Below are 24,726 nucleotides of genomic sequence, written 5' to 3' on the forward strand. Positions count from 1 at the left end.
TTAATGCGACGAAAAAGCAACATTTCCAATCCAACGAAATGAGACATACATAGGCTTTAGTTTATCAGAAAGAAAACAAGGACAATGCGTAAATTACAGTTACACATAACATAATGCACGATGTAGTGAATGGCTCATAAGAAGTAGTTTAATATACAATGTCCTTAGGGGAAGCTTCCAAGTCTCTCACAAACACTAGGTCCAGTAGATTACAAGGAGAAAGAGGAAATCCATGCGAAGTAATGGAAAGAGTGAATAGAAGGTTTGCTCATTGGAGTTTGATTTAGTGATGGGGTAACAGTGAGCTCAATTTCCGAGTTCTGCAATACTATGTAAGGCTGGCCTCCACTGTCCTCCACCCCCACCAATATGCCTCCCCACAGCTTTGCTTCTGCTGCTTCTGCCATTGCTTGCCATTCGGTGAACTTCCTTTTCGACCTGACACTCACACAAGTGCAATAAAGGCCAATTACGTTTTGGATGGCCTCACACGCCATCAAAGGGTCACAGAAAATGACAATTCATATTGACTTATAATCTGAAAGCTACATAAGCTTGGTTCCACAGCCAACACCGTCCATATGGGTAAAACATCTTTGTCCCGAAATTTTAAGGACTGGGTTATTTTCTCTTCTGGTAATCCATTAAATTATGATATTCCCCGGTGATGATAAAATAAGATCCGTAAAGGTTTGGAGCTAACTAGAATGCTCACATGAAAAAAGATGTTGGCAAAAATATCTAATCATTAGAGATCTGTTAATTCTTTTCCACGTTCCAAATCTAACTAAAACAGAGCAAAGCTGAAATATCATTATACATACTTGAGGATAGGATCATAAGTCAACTCACGCAATGGGAGACAAATCCAACAGAAAGAAATAATAAATATACCTATCAGAAACAAAAATCAAAGCAGAATAGCGACGTCCCAGCCGCACCCAAAGTAGACACTTGACTAACTTAACGATTATTAAAATCAGAATAGCTTCAAGTTTATGTAATTTGACACAGAGGAAGTATTTTATATTATTTACCTCCAAGGTACTGGGACTTGAAGCTCTGGAATCTCTGTTCTTCATCTGAATCTCCATGCCACCTCTCTGCTTCAGCAGTTTCCCAAGTTTCACACATTTCTTGGCAGCAAATTCCTTCAAAACATCTTGTGGTCGCCATAAATAAAATGTTAATGAAGGGGGGGAAAACAGAGACAAGGTGAAATAGCGTGAAAAATGAATGTTGTAGTAAAACCTTCAAAACTGATCAAGCGGTAAACGTGACCGATAAGCAAAGTATCCTCGGGGCGTAGAAGCTTGAGATGTTTCAAAGGCGTGCCATCAGGAGATCTGAGAGTGGAGGAGTTAACGAGATGAGCGACGTAGTGACCCGGATTTGAGTCCATCACTTCCTGAGCGCTAACAGACCAATAAATCCTCTCGATCTTGTTGTCTTGAGGGTGCTGAATTATAACGGTGGCCGCCTCCGCCGCCTGGCAATTCCCCATGTCACCGGAACTTGACCCAAACAACCAATTATCAACAAGCACGGAGCGGAGGAAGGACGACTTGTAGAAGCAAGTGAAGGGAACGCGTTGTTGGTTTCAATAAGATGACGTTTGAGAGACATGAAACAGAGTTGAGAGGTGAGTGTCTCTTACGAAAGGAGAGGGGGCCATCCGAACTGATGCAGAAGAAGCAGAGAGTTTCTGTGTGAATGAATCTGACGGTCTTCCAGGTTCACTGACGCACGCCAGGAATCATGGGGTGTTCTGGCGGATGTGACCGAGAGCGACCGGTAATCTAGAAATTCCCACGTCTTTTATCTCTTAAAAATGGTTGATTTTTGGTGGGGAAGGTATAGGAAGAGAAGAACGAAGGTGGCGGGGGATGATGAAGACGATGATGGGCGATATTACCGTGTGCGTTACAATTTAACAACACTACAATTCCTGTACATCGAAATCCAAGGGGGAAGGACCAGAGCGTACGGTTTTTCAAGTTAAGAAAATCAGTGAGAGCGAGTGCCTTGTGCCGTTGCGCGTTTTTCAAGTTTATCTGGGGGTGTTTTGTTTAATAAAAAAAATATTTTTAAAAAATATTTTTATTTAAGTTGGACAAAACTACTCTCATATGAATACTTCGCATATCCTGAAATTATTTTTTGAATTATGGTTTGATTTTCAACTAAACACCCCTACTTTTTATATGAAAAATTTGAAAGCAATAATTAGTTTGCCATATTATTCAATTGTATTTTTTTCAAACGAATTCAGTTGTGTTTTTAATATTAATAGCATTTACTACCAAAAAAAAGACCCGTAAATTCTAAGAGAGTCTTTTTTTCAAAAAAATTATATAATTTGCAAAATTTCTTACCTGTTGAAAAATATATAAATTATATTGATATAGTGATTACCTAATAAAATTAATATAAGTCGCATTTGAGAAATTTGAAAGTTGAGGAATTTAAAACCCATAGCGGATATCTTTCCTATCTATAAGAAGGGTATCAACTCATATGGTCATGTTCTATTCGGTGGAATAACGATAAAATAGAAATCATCTTTTGGAAAATGAAATTAAGTAGAACATGGTTGTTGGGTTGGGTGTGGTCACCACTGTGGTCGTTTCTTTTTATGGGAGTAACCACAAGCCCCTTTTTCCCTGAGGCCCACATGTGCATATCTTAATCTTACCAGGTGGCCCATATACACCTTCCTAACATTCTCAACGGATGCCTCGTGACTAAAGTGTTTGAAAATGCCCTTCGTATAAATAAGAGCCAGCTACTTCATGTATAAACGTAGCCAAAAAAAAAGATGACTTTTACGTTACTCGCAACATAGGGTACCAAATATGGCAATTCCACATTTTCAAAATATTCAATGCTTAAGTGCCTTGTAAATAAGCTAGGAAAAAAAATTCCATCAAGATTAGGCCCCTTCTCCCCCCGGGGTTTGGTTTTATATTACACGGCTCAAACGCAACTGAATATGGAGTCAACGTCTCTGCACCAATTGCAGCAACATGTGTAATTTTTATTAGGGTAAACGTGCGTCTTTTTTATATTATATTCATAATATTTATCTTTTTTTTTTGTATATCTAACAAACTAATATTATTTTCAATGCATTCAGTACCATGATTAAATCATTAAAAAAAATCCTAAAAATAGAAAAAAAATTACAAATAACGACCAGTATTGGTTTTGATCTAATAATTTTTAAGATTTTTTTTTGTGATTTAGGGCATAACAAAGCAGGTGCCACGTGGTCACCTTTCTTGTTGAGGGTTTACGTGTTTCTCAACGAGCTCCTCAAAATCGGGCAATTCGGTTGCGTGCATGCAAATGAGCAATGACATCAGATTGCGAAGAAGGACAATGCCACGTCATTTCTTGGCAAGTGAGCTAATGACGAGCGCGGAATCGGGAGATGCAACTTGGACTTTTTTTTCAAATAAAAATGCTATTCTTTAGGAGCAATAAAAATGCTTGGTATGGTACAAAATCAATTTTAAAAAGTATTTTTATATAAATTGATGCCACTTTTTTACATACTTACTTCATATATAATATTTATTGTAAAAATTTTTAAAAACACAGTTTGAATTTTTGACCCAGATATCTCCTTATTCTGATTCTTAATCAATTTTATAATGTTATTTTAATCATTTGGTACAGTTGTTTTTTTTATTACGAGTGTTGGGAAATATAAAATTGTTTGAATTATTATTTGAAAAAACATATCTAAAATGATTAAGTGAAGGGTGAAAAAATAATTTGCTTAATAAATATGATTGTAATTAGTTGAAATCCAATGTGCTCTGTTTTTTTTTTTTAATTTTATAGAACAAAAGGTAATAAATATCATAAACATATTCTGATTTTTCCAGAACAAATTTCAGTTTTTTTAATTTTTTTTTAGAAAATATAACTATAAACATTTTTCAAACATACTTTCTTTTCTTTTCAATTTAAAAAAAAACTGTTTTGAAAATTAAAAATCAAATCGCCCACACTAATAATATTTTTTTCTAATAATTTAAATAAAAAACTTATATTTAAATATTTATTTGTCAGAAAAAAATTAGAATTTGAACCCCAATAGTTTCTATATATGAAATTAAATAGAATGTGGATAATTTTTGTATGTATAAAAATATGTCAAAATCTTCTGGATCAATAAAATCTATAAATAAAAATTTTTGACCAATTTTCCCCGAAAAGATGAGGAGAGACGCTGACATCTGATTCAGGGTTATTACTTATTATCTTTATTACTTATTACGCAAAAGTTGGCGATGGCCCCGATGAAATGCCCTCCAAAACGTGCCAAATTCTGAAACATAAGACCATCGGAAGCAAACCCCCTTTTCCTTGGCATCTTCGCATCTCCCCCAAGAATCTTCTGTCTCTCTTCCATTTCGAACGTCAAAAATTTCTCGTGGGTGTTAGTCTTCTCCAACCATATCAACTGCGGATTTGTCATCGTCCCCCCCTTCAGCTCAAGATCGAATTTCTTGCATGTTATACTACTCTCGTCTTGCGCCTTTATTTGTTTTCCTTTCCACCATTTCCTCGCTTTCCCCACAACGCTTTTAGCCTCTGATTTCCTCCGCCTCCACACCCATTATTTATAATCATGCATTACTAGTAGACTTTGGCTTCACTTTGTTCTCCCCTGGTGATTCTTCAGTTTCAGGTTCTTTTCTGTGCTCTTTCCTCGCATATTTGGGCTTCATTAATAAGGTGTTCCTCCATCTGGCAACAGGTATGTGGTTACTTTTATATCCAAGGTAGGGAAAAGATTGGATATTTTAAATGCATTATTTCCTATGCTTGCAGTCACTCGTGAAACCTTGAAAATTAAGAGCTTTGTATTTGTTAAAAATGCCGGATGTATTGACCCCAAAGTCTTCTCAGTAATAGAACAGAGCACTCTCTGATTTGATCACAACCGAAGTAGTTTCACTGCTTTCACTTTCTTGTACTGTTTTAGGGTCTTGCGGATCAATGGAGGACCGCCGGGCTTGTTCAGTGGCGGAAGGGAAAGGGAAAAGGTTGTGGAAGAAGGTGAAGTACCAGCTTGTTGAGTATCATTCCTTGCCTGGTTATTTGAGAGACAATGAGTACATTGTGGGTCACTATCGATCTGAGTGGCCCATGAAGCAAGTCTTACTCAGCATATTCTCCATCCATAACGAAACTCTAAATGTTTGGACGTAAGACTCTGATATTCAACTTATTGTTTATTGTTTTAAAGTCTGTCCCGTGTTGTTTTGATAAGGAACACACACACACGCACAGTAATTTTCAATTCAATTTGAAGTACTCCTTGCTGCCTGTCCTAGTATATATCGAATCAATATGTCTCTGTTGTAAATCCCACAACTAGCTCGTCAAGTGCTATATACTATTGGCATGAACTTGTATTAATAACTGTTTCGAAAGGTTGACTCATCATGATTGTCTGAACCCAATTGCAATCAAGCGTCATGAAAGTTCTGCTTCAAAAAGAACCTTAGAGATTTTCACAATGATAAAGAAGATTCTAATTCTATATGACCTCTCGTACAAACAAGCGTTTGTGGGATGCTTTCTGAGAAAAGGCTGAGAGGAACACCTTTGGCAGAACTTGTTTATTAGAATTTTTATAGGTCGTTTCTCTGTAAGTAATTTATAAGGATATTTGCTGTTTGACTATGTTAGCATTTGGAAGCGTCTGTGGGATTCTGTATTGTGACTTAGATATCTTTGATGTTTTTTTGTCACTCATAGTTGTCCTCTTCACAAGAATTAGATAAGTCAAATGACACTAACTGATATTTGGCTTCAAAAAATGTCCAATATTGTATCTTTCCCAAATTCTCTTGCATCCCTGTCACAGTTTGTTATCTCTTGCAGACATTTGATCGGGTTCTTCCTATTTCTATCATTGACGATCTGCACCGCAATGAAAGTACCAAAAGTCGTAGATCTTCATTCTCTACAGCACTTTCCTGAGATGCTCAAGAAGGCCGACATGAGCAAATTGCAAGCAGAACTCTTGACATGCCTCCCTTCCATGCCTGATCTGCACAGACTCAGGGAAGATTTCAAAACTACATTGCCCACACTGGACATGCTTCCATCAATCTCAAGCTGGCATGTAAAGGAAATTCTTTACAATTGTTTGCCAGAGCGATTTTCCAGTAGCAACTACACTGATGTTTGTGTTCTGGTGAGTGCTTTTGGAAGCCCAAATATTTCATCCGCATATTACGGTAGCAAGTACCAATGTAATATCAATGTTAATCATTCATGCAGTATAGCGTAAAAGAGGACTTGGCCAACATAATAGCTCCATTGATGCTGAAACCTATTACGAGGCTGCCATTTTTTGCATTCTTAGGAGGAGCCATGTTTTGCTTGCTAGTAAGCAGTGTGTGCCATCTCGTCTCTTGCCACTCGGAGCGGCTTTCATACATCATGCTCAGGCTTGATTACGCTGGCATTGCATCCCTAATATGTACTTCCTTCTTCCCCCCCGTGTATTACTCTTTTATGTGCTATCCCTTCTTCTGCAACTTGTACTTGGGTTTTATAACTCTGTTAGGCATTGCCGCGACCCTTGTTTCTCTGCTCCCCTTCTTTCAAAAGCCCAAATTCCGAGCCTTCCGAGCTTCCCTTTTCTGTGGCATGGGTCTGTGTGGCCTAGGACCGATTCTGCATAAGCTTTATCTGTTCTGGGGCGAGCCTGAGGTGTTCCACACAACTGGGTATGAGATTCTGATGGGTCTTTTCTATGGAGCCGGGGCTCTTGTTTATGCCGCTAGGATCCCTGAAAGATGGATGCCTGGCAAATTCGACATTGCCGGCCACAGCCACCAACTCTTCCATGTATTGGTCGTAGCAGGGGCATACAGTCACTATCGTGCCGGATTAGTATATCTCAGGTGGCGTGACCTGCGAGGCTGTTGATTTTCTGAGCATTTGCTCCATCTGTTGATAGATGCTCTGTTTTGTTGTCGCGCGTTTTGATATGTCAGGTGTTCATCTGCATCTCCGAAAGTTGTACCCACACCATTGAAGTCGCGGGGATGTCCTGTATCATAGTACTATAGGAATATCGTATTCCATTTGTTTGATGATGAATAAGTCATTTGGAGTATGGCTCCAGCAAATTGGGAGCTTGATGCCTGTAAGAATGTCACTCTGTAGGATTCTGAGTTAGTCTGTTCTACAAATTCATTATTCACTATATTAACTCTGTAGGAGGCCTTGTTACTTTTATAAAGTAATTGTGGTGCACTTAGGCGGTCTAGTATTGTATTTGCCCTGGAATTAATTGGAAGCCCCAGCAGATTGCTTTTCAAGTCCTGCATTTAAAGAAGAAGGGAGAATGATATGGTTGAAGTAGTGTGAGTATCAGAATTCAGCTCTCAAAAAGTGAAAACCACATAAAACTTGTGAGGAAAACGCGGACAGAAAGGTGGAGAAAACGGGGGAAGATGGGGATGCATTTATTAGTGAGAAAATTGGGAACCGAAAAGGACATACGTAGTAGGATGATTGAATCGCCCATAAGTGGTTTTCGTAGCCGCAGAGTCAAGCAATGAGTGGTAAATGATGAGAAGGGGGAACGAGGGTGGGCGTGGCTCTAAATCAGTCCCTTTCGAGCCCACTCATCGATCCTAACCCCTTCTCCGCTTTTGGGCATGCCGACTTCCGACTTTGCAACTTCATATCCCGTGGATTGCGTGTGTTTCGCCTCCACCCTTTACCAACGTCAATTATTGTTTTTACGGTTTTTTCGTTCCTTTGTTTCTTCCCCTTCTCAACTATGTATTAAACTATTAATTCTGTATTTTACATGCATTATGTTATTATATACCGCTTTAGATTCTTAATATAAGACCTACATAATTTGAAAAAAATTAAAAAATTAGTTATATTGGCTAATTGTAATAAATATATGTTAATCTTCTCAAATTATCATTTTTAACTATATGTATTGAAACTATCTTTTGATCGAATTTTTACCATCAACAAAGATATTTTAGATGAAATGTTATAAATTTAAGAAATAAAATGAATTCTAAATATAAAATCTTATATTTAGAATTAAATTTAATCGCTAACTACTCTTGTATTAATGAGTCAAGGTAATACATAGTCGTCAAGTTCCATATTACAATGCCACGAGTCTATATTTCATATTAATTCTGCTTTTTACTATTGAATTTTGCCTTGCTTTCTCAATTTAATTATTCGAGGGTAAAATACACACTTGCATCGTCTTTTTTTTTTAATCGTGTGTTATCTGTTTACAATTTGAAGAACTGGGTATTTCTGGCTCGAAACGGAAATTGAACCAATCAATTTTCAACATCCACTGAAACTTGTATACTCATGAGCACTCAAGAAAAATATTTTTACTTAAATCAAGATAAAATTTTTCCACCACCTCTAAAGACTTTATTCTGACACCCTCTTAACACACAACTTCGATCTGAAACAAAGCACTGTCTATACGAGTATGGATAATATTTCATTTTTCTAGTTGATCTGTTTCATTCCCGTCCAAGCTGCAAATATGCATAAATAATAAATCCTACATCCTGACAGACAAAAACCACACGAATTGATTAAAACTTACTGTCATGATGTGCACAAACTCTCATAACTTTCTGATTTTATACATTTATCTTTCAAAGGAAACCCAGAGATCTCAAGCCACTCTCTCTTATAATAAAAGAAGAACCAATAATTCAAATATAATTCTCACAAAAAAAAATAGAAATTATGTTCAATTCAGCTGACCATAGTTTTGCTTGAATGTCAAACCACTGCTGATCTTCTGCGGGCAGCATAGCTTTTGCTTCTTGGATATACGATAGGCCTGATCGGAAGATCATCTCCATATTCACAGGGTTTGTCTTCGTCGATTCTTCCAATGACAACGCTGCGACTCCGAGGCACTCTCACCTGCGGCGCCGGCTGTTTTGCCGGTACGTCAAAATCAACTCGGCTGACAGAACTCCTGGCAGCAGCAGCCTTGATAAGGTCCTTATAATCCTCAACGGAGCTTGATCTGGCAGAGCTAACGCTGAAGCTGCGAGGGAGGGTTGACAGTTGGCCGGTGGGGCAGCCCATGGCGGCGTCAAGGTAAGGGAAGCGGCCGGAGCACTCGGTGATGCCGTGGATGTAGAAGTGCTTGGCTTTGTTGAGGAGCCTGATGGGTGCCTTCATGCACCTGGCGAACCAGCCTTGTTTGGTATCGCTGTGCTCTTTCATTCTTTTTTTGTTTTGTGAGGAAATGAAATCAAGTCAGGGCATTTAAATCCAATGGAGTTGCTTGGAAGAGAGCGGCCATACCCATAATGCCCAAAAAATGGCTGACGATGAAATGTGGTCATATACTTTGGATAGTCACATGAATTGTTTCCTTTCTTTTCTTTCTTTTTTTCTTAATTTTTGTTTGGTAATTATTTATGAACAATTAAGGCTCTTAATATGGTTGGAGTATTTTCTCTCCCACGCGCGAGCGCGCGTAAGTGATGGCTTTGAGAGTTATGCATGTAATTTTGTGCCAAGAGGGACGGTATTTTCTTTCTTGGACTTCTGCCCACAACGAACGTGTTTCATCGTACCAACCAAAAAGGGGCAAGAATATCCTAACTGGGTGGCTAATTCTATAATCAAGATCAAACGAAGGACAACACATCCATTGAATAAAGATATCATAAGGACATAACCCGTCTCCAATAAAAGAAATAGTTGAAAATTGAGTTTAAATATAAGATATTAATTAATCTATTATGTCCTTTATTTATTTATTTTTTTTAAATTATCCTCATTCACTACACATATTAAAGGAGTTTGTATTAAAAGATATGTTTAATGTAAATGATTTAAGACGGTAGTATTTTAAAAAAAATTAGTTAAGTAAATCTTATAATAAGAATCGAAGGGAGTATATCAAAACTGTCAAATTGGTGGGAGGGGTGGAAAATGTTTTCAATGCAAATAGGTAATAGGTAATTATGGCTGGCGGATTGTGTAGTAACTCTACCAACAGAAGGGTATGAAGTAATTCGATTTGATGATTTATATTTGTCTGTGGGGAAAAAGAAAAGGATAATGTGTACTTGTCATGTAATTAATATCTTCGTTACAATTTTCTATTAACAATTTGTTTTATAATTTTATAATTTGAGACAAGTAGTAGCGTTCAACAATTAATTTGATGCATATGTTTTAACAATGAGATGTGTATACATCCGGTGAAACGTCATACGTAATTATGTGTATTAAATGATGACTGAAAAGTGGGATTCATGTATATTAATTCGCAGGCTAATGGAAAATGGTTTACGTATATTTATTCATGAATATAAAATGAAACGCGCGTAGAGTGGTTCATCCAATGGACAGAAGTGACAGCTCTTTTATGGTCAGTATTAAATATATTTTCTCATGTACAGTGAATAAAAAGGAATAGAAGAACCTTCATGTGAAGTATATAATCATTTTCACAGGACGAAATGATAGCATCGTACATGCAACATATTTTAACAATATTACATCCCGTCTCAAATATAAGAACTAGTACTAGTTTATAGTGTAACTATAAATTAGCTTTTATATTTAATAACTATTGCCTCCCCTAACTAATGAACTGCACATTCTGCAGTAAGGTTCAAGGTCTCTGCTCTGGTAATGAAGAGGATGAGTTGAAAGAGCAGGGTGAGCAGTCATTTTCTGCGGCAAAGGCAGAAAAAGGGAGATCAAGTTTCAATAACTTGCTAGGGTGGGGAATGAAAGGTGGAATAAAGCAAACTTTGAAATACAATTATTGAGAGAGGAAGGAAGGTACATGGAATGTGGGGGTGATTGAGTGGGAGTGGGGACAAACAACTTTCTGCTTTCATGTAGCATCTCATCATTACACAGTAAACTATGGCTATTAACTCGCCAGGGCCCTTCCCTCCTGCTTTTCCCCCTGTTCCCTTCGCTGACCCCAATTGAGGCTGGCAACTTTTTTGCTGCCCATTTGTCTCCCCTCAGCTTTATCCCGCTTCAACTCTTCCCCTTCCAGCGTAACGACGACTTTGAGGATCGCGTTTCTAGGGAATGCGGGCCGATGCCCACCGTTGGTTACCAATAGGCCCACTCGCTGCCATTCTATCCCAGCATGGCTGGTAATTCCACTAAATGGGCTCAGTTTTCGTCATTGGTCACCGCATGGGCATGGCCCAGTTTTAAAACCTAATGAGACCCCGAAAACCTACTTCAGATACGTATTACTTTCTCACACACCCCAAAAAAAAAAAGTTCGATATCAGGGGAGAGTCACCACCCAGTTTACACGCATGGGAGCTCCAATATCAGAGCGAGGAAGGTAAAAATGAAATGAAAAGCCACAGAAAGGTTAACATTGAATCCGACACGAGAAAAGTTGAAAATACGGTGCGAGAGCTTTTTATTAGCATATTACACAGTCCACATTTTTTCTGTAGATGCGGTGTTCAACCTGGATGTACCAAAACGACGTCTGTTTTTTCCTTTTTGTTTTTGTTTAATAAAATGATGTCCGTGAAAGAACTATTTTTGTTTGAACCCATGTCTTGCTTCGATGGAGTTCTCGAGGGGGGAGAAACTCTAAAAAAGAGGAGGGGTTGTTTTTGAGAATCAAGGTAAAGGCAGGGTGCATGAACGTGGAAGGAAATAGGAAACAGGAGGGATAAAAGAATATACGGGGCAAAAACAACAGGAATCAGTTTTGGTGATGTCGAAGCATAGGCCCCGAGCTGGGGAGTTGGGAATAAATAATATAGTATCAGAGATCCTCGTAGTGATGGCCGAGATTGAGTGGCTAAGTACACGGATCATGTGACTCCCTTTCCCTAAATTAATACTCTATTTTGGTCATGTGACTTGCAAGGCGTCTGAAAGTTGAATCCCCCCACCCCTCCTCCCTCTTTTCAATGATCTCAGGCTCCCCCCATTATTTTTCCATTTTACTAATGAATTCGCGCTCGCTTCACCCAGCAGCGTTCGTCTAGATCCAAGCCCATTAAAATATGCACTTTTAAATTAATATTAGTAGTAATAATAATAGGGCTGTCCCGAGTCCCAACCCCTCTCAACTAAAACAATTGAATCCAACCTACAAAAGATCCAATCTGGACACTACCCTCAAACCACACCTCACATTATTCAAACCAGAATATGGTCCAATCTGTAATGCTGCAGCTTTACGAATCCGACCAAAACCCATCCGGTTTCTTATTATTTTTTCCCCCTGATTACAACGCACCATCTCAACAAAAAGCAACCTAAAATCTTTTTCTTTTCTTCTTTTTTCCCTTCAAACAGAAAAGAATTTGTTGAGTCAAAACCCGGTCTTTGCGATAACATCGATATAATAATTATTAAAGAGATAAAGGGGAGGTAAAGGAGCGGCGATAGGGAGGAACGAGGGGGGACAGAGATGGCAGGGTCACGTGTCGGTGTCCGATTGGGTGGGAGGGATGGCAACGGCAAAGGTGGTCAAAGCACACGACCGGATAAGCAAAACCTATACGTACAGTCAAAGCAAAACCTGTCACGGTCAATTGCTTTGCTGGCCCTTTCCCACCCTCCCTCCCCCTTTCCCTCTCTCTCTCTTATTTTCTTTCCCCCAAATATTTAGAAAAGAGCAAGTGCCTCCCCCCCTCCCCCATTTTTGATTTACTATTAACTATTGATATTGATGAGACCATTTTCTGGGGGTTATAATAAATTATAATATAAGTTGGTGCAACCTGCCTTCTAAATCTGAAATTTTCATCATGTTATTAAAACTAGGTGATTATATTAAGAATTAAATATAGAAAGAGGAAAATGGGGCACATATACTGATTGAGATATTCGATTTGGCCTTGGGGGAGGGGGCCCACTTCTTATGGTTTGGGGAGTGGGGCCAGCATGGTTGTTCCTTCGTGCTCGTGGGGCTTCCCTCGCAGCACTTTTGTGAACCCCACCTCGCTTTCTTGCTTCGTGTCCCTCACCACCCCGGTCCCTCTTTTTCAATTTAATTTAGTCCCTCCAAGCCCCCAATCTTATCTCTTTACACTTTCCCATCTCTTTTATCGTCCAATTTCACTTCTTTTTTCTTAACATGTTGTATGGGACTTCGAACCACCTTTCTTTATCGCCTCTAAAGTTTTGAACCGAACTCATCTTTAATGCCATACATTTTTCTAATTGCGTTGTAGTTGTAGGTGCCACTTCTGTTCATATGACTCTACCTGTACCATAAATGTCGCCACCTCACATTCATTTGTATCCTCGAATCACTCACAATTATATATACTCTAGTGACATTTCACTGAAATGAAAAAGACGGCCAAGACAAACCAATTCCAACCTGTCATGAGGATTAGTATCATGATACAAGGAATTTTCTCCCCCCCCCCCCCCAAAAAAAGAAGTCATGATCTCAATGGGATAGATTATTATTATTATTATTATCATGGCAATTAGTATTTATCTTTTGGGGTTAATGATGGACTGCGATATGAGTGCCGTTTCAAGGGAGCAATGTGGTGGAGTGGTATGTGAATACGTGATGGCTGCACGTGTGGTGCGCGGGCCGAGGGGCTCCTGGACCGGCTGCAACCCGTGCATCCCGGTCACCTGGCTTTTTTTTTTTTTTTTTTTGAGGTTGGGTTAATATTTTCGTTTTTGATTTTCATGTTTTTTTTTTTTTACGGTCATTAATTTAATTTTTCTCTCTTGCCCCAAAAGAAGAGCTGTGCTGCCAGGGATGGCTTTTCTGTGCTGCTCCCTCCCTCCCACTGTCTCTTGCCTCTTGTGGTACGGACCTCCCTGTTATTTCATCTCCGGCCCTCCCGATTCCGCTTATGGTTCTTGATTTCGTGATCTCAGTCTCTGTTCTTTCTCTCCGCCTTTCGACTGTTTGGTTCTGTTAATCTGCTTGTGCTGGTGGAGTGTTGGTCTCCACTGTTCGGTCTTTGATTGGGTTAGATTCTTTTTAGGTTTCCTCGGCATCTTTATTGATTTGCTAAAGGGGTTCCTGATTTAACCCTTTTGAAGCTTGAGCATCAAGTGAAAGAAGCTTGATTATGTGTTCCTGATGTGAGATAGGATGGTAATGATTCTTTTGACCATTGAAAGAGATCAGATAAAGCGGAGAAAAAGAAACAGGAGAGGGTTTTGTACAATAAAGCAGTTTTGTTGCTTGTAAATTGCCCATGAGAACTTGCCTCGCCGGTTTTATTCCTCTTTTTCCTCCTTTCCCTTTTCCGCACAGCTCATGTGGGCACTGGATGTAATGCCCCTTGACCGGTGCTTGCCATTGTAGAGATTTTGGGTGGGTTTCGCGTGCCGCTTTGCATTTTCCGACTAGGTCTCTCTCCCAAAGGGTTTCCAAAATGCCGATGTACCAGCCTTCTAAGCGGGATGTGGTTGCTGGCTTCGACGGTGGTGGTGACGGGCAGATTCTAGATCTGGATACCGCCGTCAAGGATGGGGTTTTAGGTGGCGTTGACGGTGGGATTGTCGGAGCTGGGGCCGGCGAGAAATTGGATCTGGGAAAAATGATTCAAGAGCTCGACTTGTGCGAAGTTCCTACGGTTTTTATCTGCCCAATCTCCCTTGAGCCAATGCAGGATCCAGTCACGCTTTGCACCGGCCAAACCTACGAGAGGTCCAACATTCTCAAATGGTTCAATTTGGGGCACCTAACCTGCCCTACCACTATGCAAGAGCTCTGGGACGATTCCATTACTCCGAATACAACCCTTTACCGTCTGATACACACTTGGTTTTCTCGGAAGTATCTGCTGATGAAGAAGAGATCGGAAGATGTGCAGGGGAGGGCGTCAGAACTCGTGGAGACGCTGAAGAAAGTTAAGGGTCAAGCTCGGGTTCAAGCCCTGAAGGAGCTCCATGATGTGGTGGCTGCTCACTCCACTGCCCGCAAAACAGTCATTGATGAAGGTGGAGTCTCTGTAATGTCTTCCTTACTTGGTCCTTTTACTTCCCATGCTGTTGGCTGCGAGGTCATAGGTATACTTGTGTGTTTGACCCTTGATTCTGAGTCGAAAAAGAATTTAATGCAACCTGCAAAGCTTTCTTTAATGGTGGACATTTTGAATGAGGGTTCAATTGAGACCAAAATCAATTGCACCCAACTGATTGAGTCATTGATTGAGGAGAATGATTTTCGTTCTGAGATTATTTCGAGCCATAGCCTCTTGGTTGGGCTGATGCGGCTTGTGAAGGATAAGAGACACTCAAACGGAATATTTCCAGGGCTTAGCCTCCTCGGAAAGTTGTGCTTACATAAAGAAGTTAGGAATTTGCTAGTGAGTATTGGCGCTGTTGCTCAGTTGGTTGAATTGTTATCTGCGCTGGAGCCACAGTGTTCCGAGTTGGCGCTTTCCATTTTAGATGCATTGGCATCGATACCCGAAGGCAGAGCAGCGTTGAAGAGCTGTTCTAACACTATACCCAGTATGGTGAATCACCTTATGAGAATCTCAGAGAACTGCACCCAATATGCATTGTCGGTCCTATGGTCTGTGTGCAAGCTTGCACCTGAGGAGTGCTCGTCCGTTGCGTTGGATGCAGGGCTCGCTGCAAAGCTCCTCCTTGTCATCCAAAGCGGTTGCAATCCTATATTGAAGCAACAGTCTGCTGAGCTTTTGAAGCTGTGTAGTTTGAATTATTCAGATACTATCTTCATTTCCAAATGCAAGCTTACTAGAACCATCCAATGAGTTCGTGGGTTCTAATCTGGTTGTATCAACAATTCATGGATTTGCAAGGCAGGAGAAGCAAAATGATCTGCCACTTCTCGGATCGCATGACTCAAGTTAACCCCCTAAAACAAGATGGCGTGGGGTTTTATTCCAACAATTGATTCCAATGGAGAAGGATCATAACCTGGACATCCTCAAATTTTGCCGGAGTGGGTTCAGTTCACTCCCGCGAGCTGCTTGTCCTTTTTTTCTCTTTTCAAATAAGCCCCATCAAGAAGATACGGAGACTGTACAATGCTCTGGGGCATGCGGATGTGAGAATTGAAAGCTACTGTTGGGATAAAGATATTTGTTAGGAGTGAGCTCACGGCAAGGATGGATCTTGCAATATCAATTGTAATTGTTGAGGAGCTGCTTTGCTCCGTGGCTTCCTTGTACCTTCCATTTGGAACTGAACAGCCTCCAAGATTACATTAAAAATAGAATTTTGCTTTTGACGCAAAAAATGTAGAGACTTTTTCATTGAATGTGTACAATGCAAACAACCATTTCTGTTCAGAGTCGTTTAAAGCCTTGCGTTGTTAATGCAACGGGGTCGAATCACGACATTCATATTAATTAATGATTTGATGTCGATGATGTTGGCTTTTAGAGTGTAAACGGAGTGGAGGAAACTGTGTAAGATGATGTGAAATGGGATGGCTTGATTTCAGGACGTCCCCAGACGACAGGACGAGTCCCGTTGAGGCATCTCCCTCATCCTATCCTTTTTGACTGTGATTGGATTTAAAGAGGGGACCCCCAACGTAACCTCTCGCTGATCTGAATCTGATGCTCTGCTGCTTGGAAAAGAAAGAAAAGAAATATTTAAAGCTTTCATTGAACAGGAGCGTTGAATCCTTTGGCCACCACATTCCTCCAAATCCGTGAACAGTCGCCTCTCTAGACTCTACCATCCCCGTGCATGTGGATGTGCTGAGTTTACTTGCTCATAAAAATTAAAAGAGGAGGGGAAGAAATTAAATTCATGATATCCTATCATTTCAGGCCAAATATCCCCGTCTCGATGTACTTATTATTGCCGTTGTTGTTGTTATTGTTATTATTATTATGAGAGATTAATTAGTCGAGCCACAGATGGGGCAACTGAAGAATGTCAAAAGTGTACAAGGAGGTGGGTCCAGCGCTGTTGAGCGATGGGCATCATCTTTGAAAAGTGATGCACATGAGCTCAGGCCTTTAGGCCTCTACCCACTCCCGTCCCTTTCCCCATTTCCATTACCCATTTACGCCACATTGTTTACCGCTACTAGCTCTTAATTACCAATCGGGTAATACGCAGTAAAAGTATCACACACGTGGGCGCACCTCAAATTTCAGTATATTTATAGTTTGTTACAGGTCCATGATTACATTTTTTTTATTTCAAATTTCAAGGGCAAGCACGAGCTTGGAGTACCAATCCATGATCACTAGACCTGGAAGTGTTTGCTTAACTCAAACAATATTTTTGAAAAACACTTTTTCTGCAGATTGATATAAGTTTTTTTATATATTTATTTTATATACCGTAAAAACACTTTTAAAATTATAATTTTGTATCTATCTAGACACTCCTTTGGATGAAATTGGTCTTTTACTTACCTTTTGTCCAAATATTACATTTTACTCAGTTATTGAAAGTAGTTACTGCTTACAATCAAAGGCTCCACTTGAGTGTCAACTTAAAAAAAAAAAAAAAAAGTTTCCACTTGAGCGGTCTGGGTAAAAAATTAAAAAAAAAAACGCCTACGTGGATTGCCTTCTACCCTCCTCACAACCAACGTTTGAAACTTAACAAGTCATCCTCTTTTACGGAGAAATGCATCAATAAATTTTACTGATGATTTATTTTATTAGGTAGAAAAAAGTGGTCGATACAAATACTCTCAAATATCGCACAAATTTTATTTTCAACTAATCCAAAAATATTTCTGGCCAGAAAAACAAAAAACGAAAAACATTGAAGCGTTTTTACACTTTCTCAAGATCACTTAAATCATACATATCATACAGCCATGCAGGATTTGAAAACTTTATGTTGAGATTTTTTTCATGAAAATAAATCTAACATCTTGAATCAAACGACAGTTATATAAATGTGTGCTTAGCACTACTTCCAATCCTAATTATAAGATTTTGTTTATAGTTTATAAATAAGGTTTTATAATTAGAATCAGAGATAATAGTTGGTAAATTTCTCTCTGTCTCTGCCCAACATGTGTAAAATGGTCGAAATATTACCCTTCTAATTTTCAGTTAAAAAAATCACCCTTTAAATTTTATAAGTCACCTTTTGTTGAGTCCAACTTTGAAAGATTTAATTAACGAAACTGTGCAATCTCTGGCGTAAAAATCACATCGCTTTAATTAAGAAGAATTTGTAAGCAATTAAGGTACTACAGCAAGTGCATCATTCAAAGCCACCTTGACCAATGGGAAAGGAAAATGAGCAATGCTGACGTGACTAACTGTCGTAACGGAATTTATGTTGTGTGCATGAGATTCCAATCGCAGCATCTTAAACCCAATCTTCAAAATCTTCCCCAACACCTTCCATCTTCCTTTCTCCCACCCTCCAACTCACTGAACCTCCCAACGATGGCATCCACTTCCGGTAGTAAACGCCGACCCTCAAGGCCAACGTCTCCACCGCTGACTCCTCCACGCCGTGTGCGGCGTCAACGCTTACAAGTATCAGAGGAAAGGGAAAAGAAAGAGGAAAAGAAAGAGGAAGACAAGCCCCTCATAATAAAGAGGCACCCGCGTAGATATGGGAAAGAGGTATACGAAGAGCCAGCCGATGATCCTCCTCCTGAGACTAGTGAAGAAGCCAAGAGAAGGCCCATCTTGGTCCAAGATTATCAAGAACCCCGTGGAGCTGAAAGAGATGAGCTCCAATTTGCGGCCTATGATATTTTCCTTTCCAATAACCCCTGGCGCTACCTATCTCTCGTCAGCGACTTCGCTAGCTCCTCCGCCCTTTCTAAGAACAACCCACTATCACAACACAAGACCCTCTGGAATTTCTGCGCCCGTCGATACCCAAATGCTTTGTCTCTCATGCTCGCTTATCTCCTCAACTCGCCTGAACTTCCCCTTGGTGCCGGAGTCTACACCGTTAAGCTCCTCCACCTGACTCTAAATCAGATTCACCGCCAAGATCCGTCGACAATTGATGACCGCGTGCTCTTACGTCTCAAATCTCTGCTTCTTAACGTTATCGACAACCATAAATCGATACCTAATATGCTTAATCTATCCGAAATAGTCGCCAGGATGTTTGAAACCCAGAGATGGCTTGACCTTCTTGATTATCTTTTAAAAGCCCTTCATACGGACTTCGAAACGAGGCAGGAAATGGCACTCAGAGTGTTAATAACTTTGCCCGAGGAAGAGTGTTTTGGAGCGTACAGATTTTGGAAAGTTAACTATAAATCACTCTATTTTAGATTCTTCGAGCTACTTGATTCTCCCAGTCTAATTATCCAGGCTTTGACATTTGATGCCTCTGTTAAATTGATACGCCTGCTACGCCTGTGGAGGTTTTACAATGAAATTGACGACCTATTACAAAAAGTGATTTTGCTCCTACGAGCATGTCACATGGACGGTCAAATCGATATCGTGGAACCAAGAATCATGGATTTGGCGGAATTGGCTAGATATTATACTGGCCATATCTTGAAGCGACTTGACGTTGTGTTGGACTGCATGTTCCAAATTGCTGTGACTACAGATGACAACACTTTTCTCAAGTGCAAGGCGATTGAAATTATTAAGATGCTCGATGAACATGCTCTGGTCCATGTTTCAAAGTTTCTTCAGGATCTTTCTGAGCAGGCTAAAAGCAGTATAATCGAGAATTGCGTGCGCTTGATGTTTTGTATTGCAGATGTTCCTGCCTGGTATGATATGGAGTCGTCATCGACTGAACAAGTGGGGGTCTCGGGGAGTTATCACCTAGGAAAGTTCTTACTATTTCGGGTTTGCATGCATTCACAGGAAGACATACTAGTTTCCTTTGGAATTGAGATGATACCGCAGTATTTGACTTCAGAAGATTGGCAGACACGTCATGCAGGATTGATTGCCTTTTCTGCTATTGGAGGAGCATGTGGCCCCGTAATTTGATATTTTCCCTGCCACTTTTCGTTTCAATCATGAAGTGTTATTTCAGTTTAAGAAAGACGTAATTTTTCATGCACTTAATGAACTATGTATTCATACTAATTTCACTTTCTGTTCATCAAGGAACACGTAGGTGTTTAACAATTTCATTCCTCTATTTTTGTCTTCTTATCGTCTCTCCATCTCTCTCTAATCATTTTCTATATGTCCCTATGGCTGCCACACAGGAAATGATATGTGACCAAGCTCAGAAATTGCTCGATATCTCACTGACTGATCCCCACCCTCGCGTACATTGGGCTGCCATTGAAGCAATTATAGAGATAATTACGGACTCTCATCAGGAGCATGTCCGATATCTAAATAAGTTCCTCCCTAGACTAGTCACCATAATTAAATCAGCTTCAATTTATCCACGTGTTCAGGTAGACACAGACACCAAATAGAGTTTGCCATCTTTCAACGCAAATTTGCTTGTCTTTTTAAGCTAAACTTACGGACATTCATAACACATAGCTACAAGTAACTAACTTGTTTGTGATGACCTGCAGTTTCATGCCGTTATGGCAGTTCGTCACTTGATTAACAATTGTGATAATGAAGACGTGAAGTCGTTCTCGGAAGATCTGGTGCCTGAATTGCTAAAATTTCTTCAGGTGCATGTTACTAGGCATGGATATTCTGGGAACTTGGCCACATCAAATCTATGGAACATGCATATATTTTTTTCTCTAGCATTCACAGTTTTATGTAAATAACCTCTCCTCCTGCAGCAAGGCGAGAAGTTCCGGGAAGAAGCTATGGAAATTCTTAGATCATTGGCAGTATCATTTCCGGTATGTGCCTTGATACCTCAAAATTAAATTGTCGAACCACACGACGATGATGCATGTGGGTTTTATTTATCCAATAAGACTCAAATTCTTAATTATTAAATTTGTTGCGTGCAGGCCCTTTTTCGTAGATACTATCAGGAAACAGTGGGTTCTCTAAAACTCTTCGTGTCTGAATCGTTGTTTGGGGCGAAATCCATAGAATGCTTGAGTTATATTTTCTCCGGGTTTCTACGGGACCAGTCTCTTTCTCTCTTAACTGATGCTCAAGAGGTGATTCCCAATAATTTTTTGTTAACGTGATCACCAGTAGTTCTTAATGAGAAGGGAAAGGCTTATCTAAATTTCTTGCATTCAATAATCAGTATTACATTTTCACTCCTAGTTATAAAATACCTGAAGCATTTATGAAATTTTTAGGATATGTCCTTCAGTCTTCACTGAATTTGAAATTTTTTGTATATGCGAAAAAGGAGAATCACACACACTCTTTAATGACTTTCATTAAGAGAAATTTTAGAATGTCAGAGATAATTTTTGAAAATATATAAAATCAAAAAACTAATTTTAATTAACCACCTTTCCTAGTATATGTGATTCAATTAGAATCATCTTTTAAATAGGACTGAGGATGTAGTTAAATTGATATATTTAATTAATGAAAGGTAAAAAAAGCAAACATTATCAAAAAGGAAAGTGATTTCAATATATATTTGACTGATCACTTGGTATGTATACGTGGCTTTAGCAAAGTTGCAAGTGGCAATAAGGATTGTGCACTAAAGGATGAAACATAAATATATTTTTTCCAGTCACAATTTTAGTACTGCACCGTATATGGTCACTTAGCTTGCAAAATCTCAGTTAAATTTTGTTTATCTATTTTTATTTTAGTTTGTCTTCTAATATATATGACCTGATGTATGCTTTGAAGGTTTTTCTAATTGTGTTTCGAATTGCAAATAAATGGACGGGGGCCAACCACAGAGTAAAAATTCACATCTTGAAGGTATATATTCTGTTTCTCCTAACCATCCAGCATATAAAATGTCATTTATATGACTATCAAAATAGCGTCCTTTTGAAAACCAAAATGGCTTTGTGGAACTATTAGACACCGAAATTATTAGAAACATTTTCCTTTTGAATTGGGGAATTTCATAATAGGATGACCATGCTTAATTAAAAATAACTAACCCCTTGTAGTATACCATTTAATTGAATAATTGTTTGCATGCCTAAATATCCACTAATACCAAAATATTCAGGGTAATCATGCATCCTCCCGAGAAATTTATTTAATATAATGATAATTCTTTTATATTACCACGATGCAGGCATTGGCTCAATTGTGCAAATTGCCACAGCTCGTAGCTGACAAATTCCTTAACATAATCATGCCCGTCTTGATCCAGACTCTTGAAAACGCCAATAATATTCCCTACACCATGTTTGGCTTCAAATCTTCCCCTCAATTCCTCAACTTGGTTGCTGTCAGGTTTAGGTAGGCATCACCACTCCTAACGATTAGCATATTTATGTTTTGTAGGACGTTGACCATTGCTCAGCAAAGTCCGACTTGCCCTGAGCAGACGCTTTTGGCCTGTGATTTACTGTCGAAGTTCGCTGATCGATTCCAGGAACAATTTGCACCTTGGGCTTCCCGGGTAATTGGTTTGGTTTGTAGCTATATATGCACGTCACGTTACGTTGATTTTCCATATTCAAACATAGAGACATTTTCCTGCGACTGATTTCGACTTCCAATGATTAGGTCTCTCCCCTTTTGACCCGCCTGTTCAGGAGTAATAATACTGCTGACCGTGAAGATGCTAAAATAGCATCTGTTAAAGGTATTTCTGATTTTATTGTGACAAGTAGTACTATTCTAATTAATCAACTAGTTTTTATATTAAATACCGGAGTAGTATTATTTATTTAAAACTTTGGGTTTCATTTAAGTATAAGCTTCCCTTAATTTCTAGCCCTTCCAAGCGTATTGCTCTCGTGCCAAGACAGAAGAGAGTCCCAAAGAACTCTGTTTAACTTCACTGTACGAGCACTGCTCGAAGCTTTAGAAGAGGTATCTGGTTATGGTCGTTAAAGTTGTTGCATCATTCGTTGGTCTTTATATCAACTCAAACTATTGCACAATATTGAGTTCCAAATCACTACAGGAAATGGAAAGAGCGAAGGGTATTGCAATGTTAAAAAGCCTCAATTCATGCATTGCGGTACGTGGGACATAAATGTAAATAGACACACACTTGAGCTTAAATTCTTCGACTACGTACGAATATCACAATGTGCATGTGCAGATCTCGGGATCAGTTCTTGGTGCGGATGTAATCAATCGGATTGCTGATTTGTTACACCAAGTACTCTCTCAGACGTCATTTGCCAATCTTCAAAAAGAGATGGGACAAGGAGAATTGTCTCCCGACTCGATTGATAAACTGGAGCAAGAGGAGGAAATAATTCAAGTCTGTTTTTATCAATATTGAACATGTTCTTTTCTGTATCCATTTCTTCGGTTGAGGCCAATAAATCGTATCTTTGTGTTTTCGGTTGAAGGGTGCAACCTGCTTAGTGACAATGATAAATACACTGAAGTCTGCGTTCTTAACTCATATTGACGAGCTTCTGCCAGCAGTTGAAGCGCTATGGGTTAGTCCCGTTCGTCTTGCTAAATATTTGTAGAATATGTATAATTTCCTTTGAGGGTCCTTTTTTTTCCTAATTGCTATTATTCTCCCGCAGGGTCATGATAATGGCTACCCAGATAAAGTGAAAGCAGTGGCAATCTCCATTTTTAACTTGATTTTGAAGGACTACCCGGATAGATTGCAAAGGTTTAACCTGTGATATATCTGAATACAATTCGCCTTTAATATTCATATGACTCGTTCAGGTCAATGTTATTGGATCAGGTATCTTGATACATATGCTCTGGTCGTCATGGAACTTTGTTACTCAGAAAGTCCTCAGCTTCAATGGGTATTTATTTCTGCAAAACGAGACATCTCTGTTCTGTTCTGTCATTTGTGTTCTGAGCCTTTCTGCATTTATGCAACTTATAGGAAGCTGCCCGTGGGATTGGCTTATGTGCTACACATAGAGGACTTGTATCCAACTTTGATGCCCCTGGTAGCCTCCTTACCCTCTTAATTACAGGTACAGAAGGGAAGTTATACCTAAGTAAATTTATTGAATTTGTGCAGTGGCTATCGGCAGCCTATATCATGTAATAGAGTGTGGAATCGAATCAAAGAGGGAAATGACATATGATGCCGCTGTATCAGCTTTGGGGAAAATATGTGAGTTCAGGCGTGATATTATTGACGGCCCTCAGGTAACATTTTTCCATATTATTCTTTCATGTATTTTCCTGTTTTCTTATGGGATGTATACATATATCTGTGTAGGTGCGACCCCTTTTCATGTTAGTTTCTATATGTTATAATTTTAACATGCTATATTTTTACCACTGATAAGCAGGTGGTTTCAATCTGGCTAAACTTCTTGCCGTTAAGAAATGACAGTCGTGAAGCTAAATATGCACACCAACAGCTCTGTAAAATGTTAAAGAGGTAGAAGGTTTTCTGTTTTTGATTTAATTACTTTATCTTTGTAATTATTTTGGAACTAACAAACATGAATGATGTCCCATATATAGTAAGTTGGAATTTGGAAACTATCATCATCTTCTATTCTGTTTCAGGTTCGATCAGGATCTTTTAGGTACTGACAATGAGAATCTTGGTCAGGCTATTCAAATTTTAAACGAGGTAATGATGATGATTTCTAGTTAAAATATATCCATCTCTCCTTGCTTTTAATTCCGATACATTTTGATTTATTTGAGTAAATTTTTATCATTGCAGATTTTATTACAAAGTGACTATCTAGCAACTGAAGAAACGACATGCTTGATCATTTCTTTGCTAAGCCAATTTGGAGCCCTGTCATAA

General features: G+C 39.1%; 6 protein-coding genes across 6 annotated transcripts; 4 read left to right on the plus strand and 2 right to left on the minus strand.

Annotated features, from left to right (window-relative positions):
- On the minus strand, positions 1-1,947 carry LOC114722381 (uncharacterized). The gene is made up of 3 exons (XM_028908408.1): positions 1,252-1,947; positions 1,038-1,162; positions 1-438 (listed from the first exon to the last, which is right to left on the minus strand). The coding sequence occupies exons 1-3, from the start codon at positions 1,502-1,504 to the stop codon at positions 307-309; spliced, it is 510 nt and encodes a 169-aa protein (XP_028764241.1). The 5' UTR covers positions 1,505-1,947; the 3' UTR covers positions 1-306.
- On the plus strand, positions 1,609-6,960 carry LOC114722407 (heptahelical transmembrane protein 4-like). The gene is made up of 6 exons (XM_028908441.1): positions 1,609-1,642; positions 3,247-3,333; positions 4,697-4,771; positions 5,000-5,222; positions 5,905-6,220; positions 6,307-6,960. Exons 1-6 carry the CDS (start codon positions 1,609-1,611, stop codon positions 6,958-6,960), a joined length of 1,389 nt encoding a protein of 462 aa, XP_028764274.1.
- Positions 6,961-8,494: 1,534 nt separating this feature from the next.
- On the minus strand, positions 8,495-9,383 carry LOC114722398 (uncharacterized). Its single transcript, XM_028908431.1, has 2 exons — positions 8,803-9,383; positions 8,495-8,567 (listed from the first exon to the last, which is right to left on the minus strand). The coding sequence occupies exon 1, from the start codon at positions 9,274-9,276 to the stop codon at positions 8,821-8,823; it is 456 nt and encodes a 151-aa protein (XP_028764264.1). The 5' UTR covers positions 9,277-9,383; the 3' UTR covers positions 8,495-8,567; positions 8,803-8,820.
- A 4,397-nt stretch (positions 9,384-13,780) lies between these two features.
- On the plus strand, positions 13,781-16,874 carry LOC114722397 (U-box domain-containing protein 30-like). The gene has a single exon (XM_028908430.1). The coding sequence runs from the start codon at positions 14,421-14,423 to the stop codon at positions 15,768-15,770; it is 1,350 nt and encodes a 449-aa protein (XP_028764263.1). The 5' UTR covers positions 13,781-14,420; the 3' UTR covers positions 15,771-16,874.
- Positions 16,875-18,392: 1,518 nt separating this feature from the next.
- LOC114722408 (uncharacterized) lies at positions 18,393-19,925 on the plus strand. The gene has a single exon (XM_028908442.1). The coding sequence runs from the start codon at positions 18,393-18,395 to the stop codon at positions 19,923-19,925; it is 1,533 nt and encodes a 510-aa protein (XP_028764275.1).
- A 209-nt stretch (positions 19,926-20,134) lies between these two features.
- On the plus strand, positions 20,135-24,726 carry LOC114722409 (importin-5-like). The gene is made up of 18 exons (XM_028908443.1): positions 20,135-20,347; positions 20,474-20,578; positions 20,696-20,758; positions 20,873-21,028; positions 22,093-22,205; positions 22,305-22,422; positions 22,530-22,608; positions 22,741-22,838; positions 22,933-22,989; positions 23,074-23,238; positions 23,330-23,422; positions 23,516-23,607; positions 23,686-23,752; positions 23,836-23,902; positions 23,977-24,107; positions 24,254-24,345; positions 24,477-24,543; positions 24,640-24,726. The coding sequence occupies exons 1-18, from the start codon at positions 20,135-20,137 to the stop codon at positions 24,724-24,726; spliced, it is 1,863 nt and encodes a 620-aa protein (XP_028764276.1).

The sequence above is a fragment of the Neltuma alba genome, unplaced genomic scaffold (genome assembly GCF_004799145.2).
Source record: "Neltuma alba isolate B1F8T4 unplaced genomic scaffold, ASM479914v2 tig00012092_pilon, whole genome shotgun sequence".
Taxonomy (NCBI): domain Eukaryota; kingdom Viridiplantae; phylum Streptophyta; class Magnoliopsida; order Fabales; family Fabaceae; genus Neltuma; species Neltuma alba.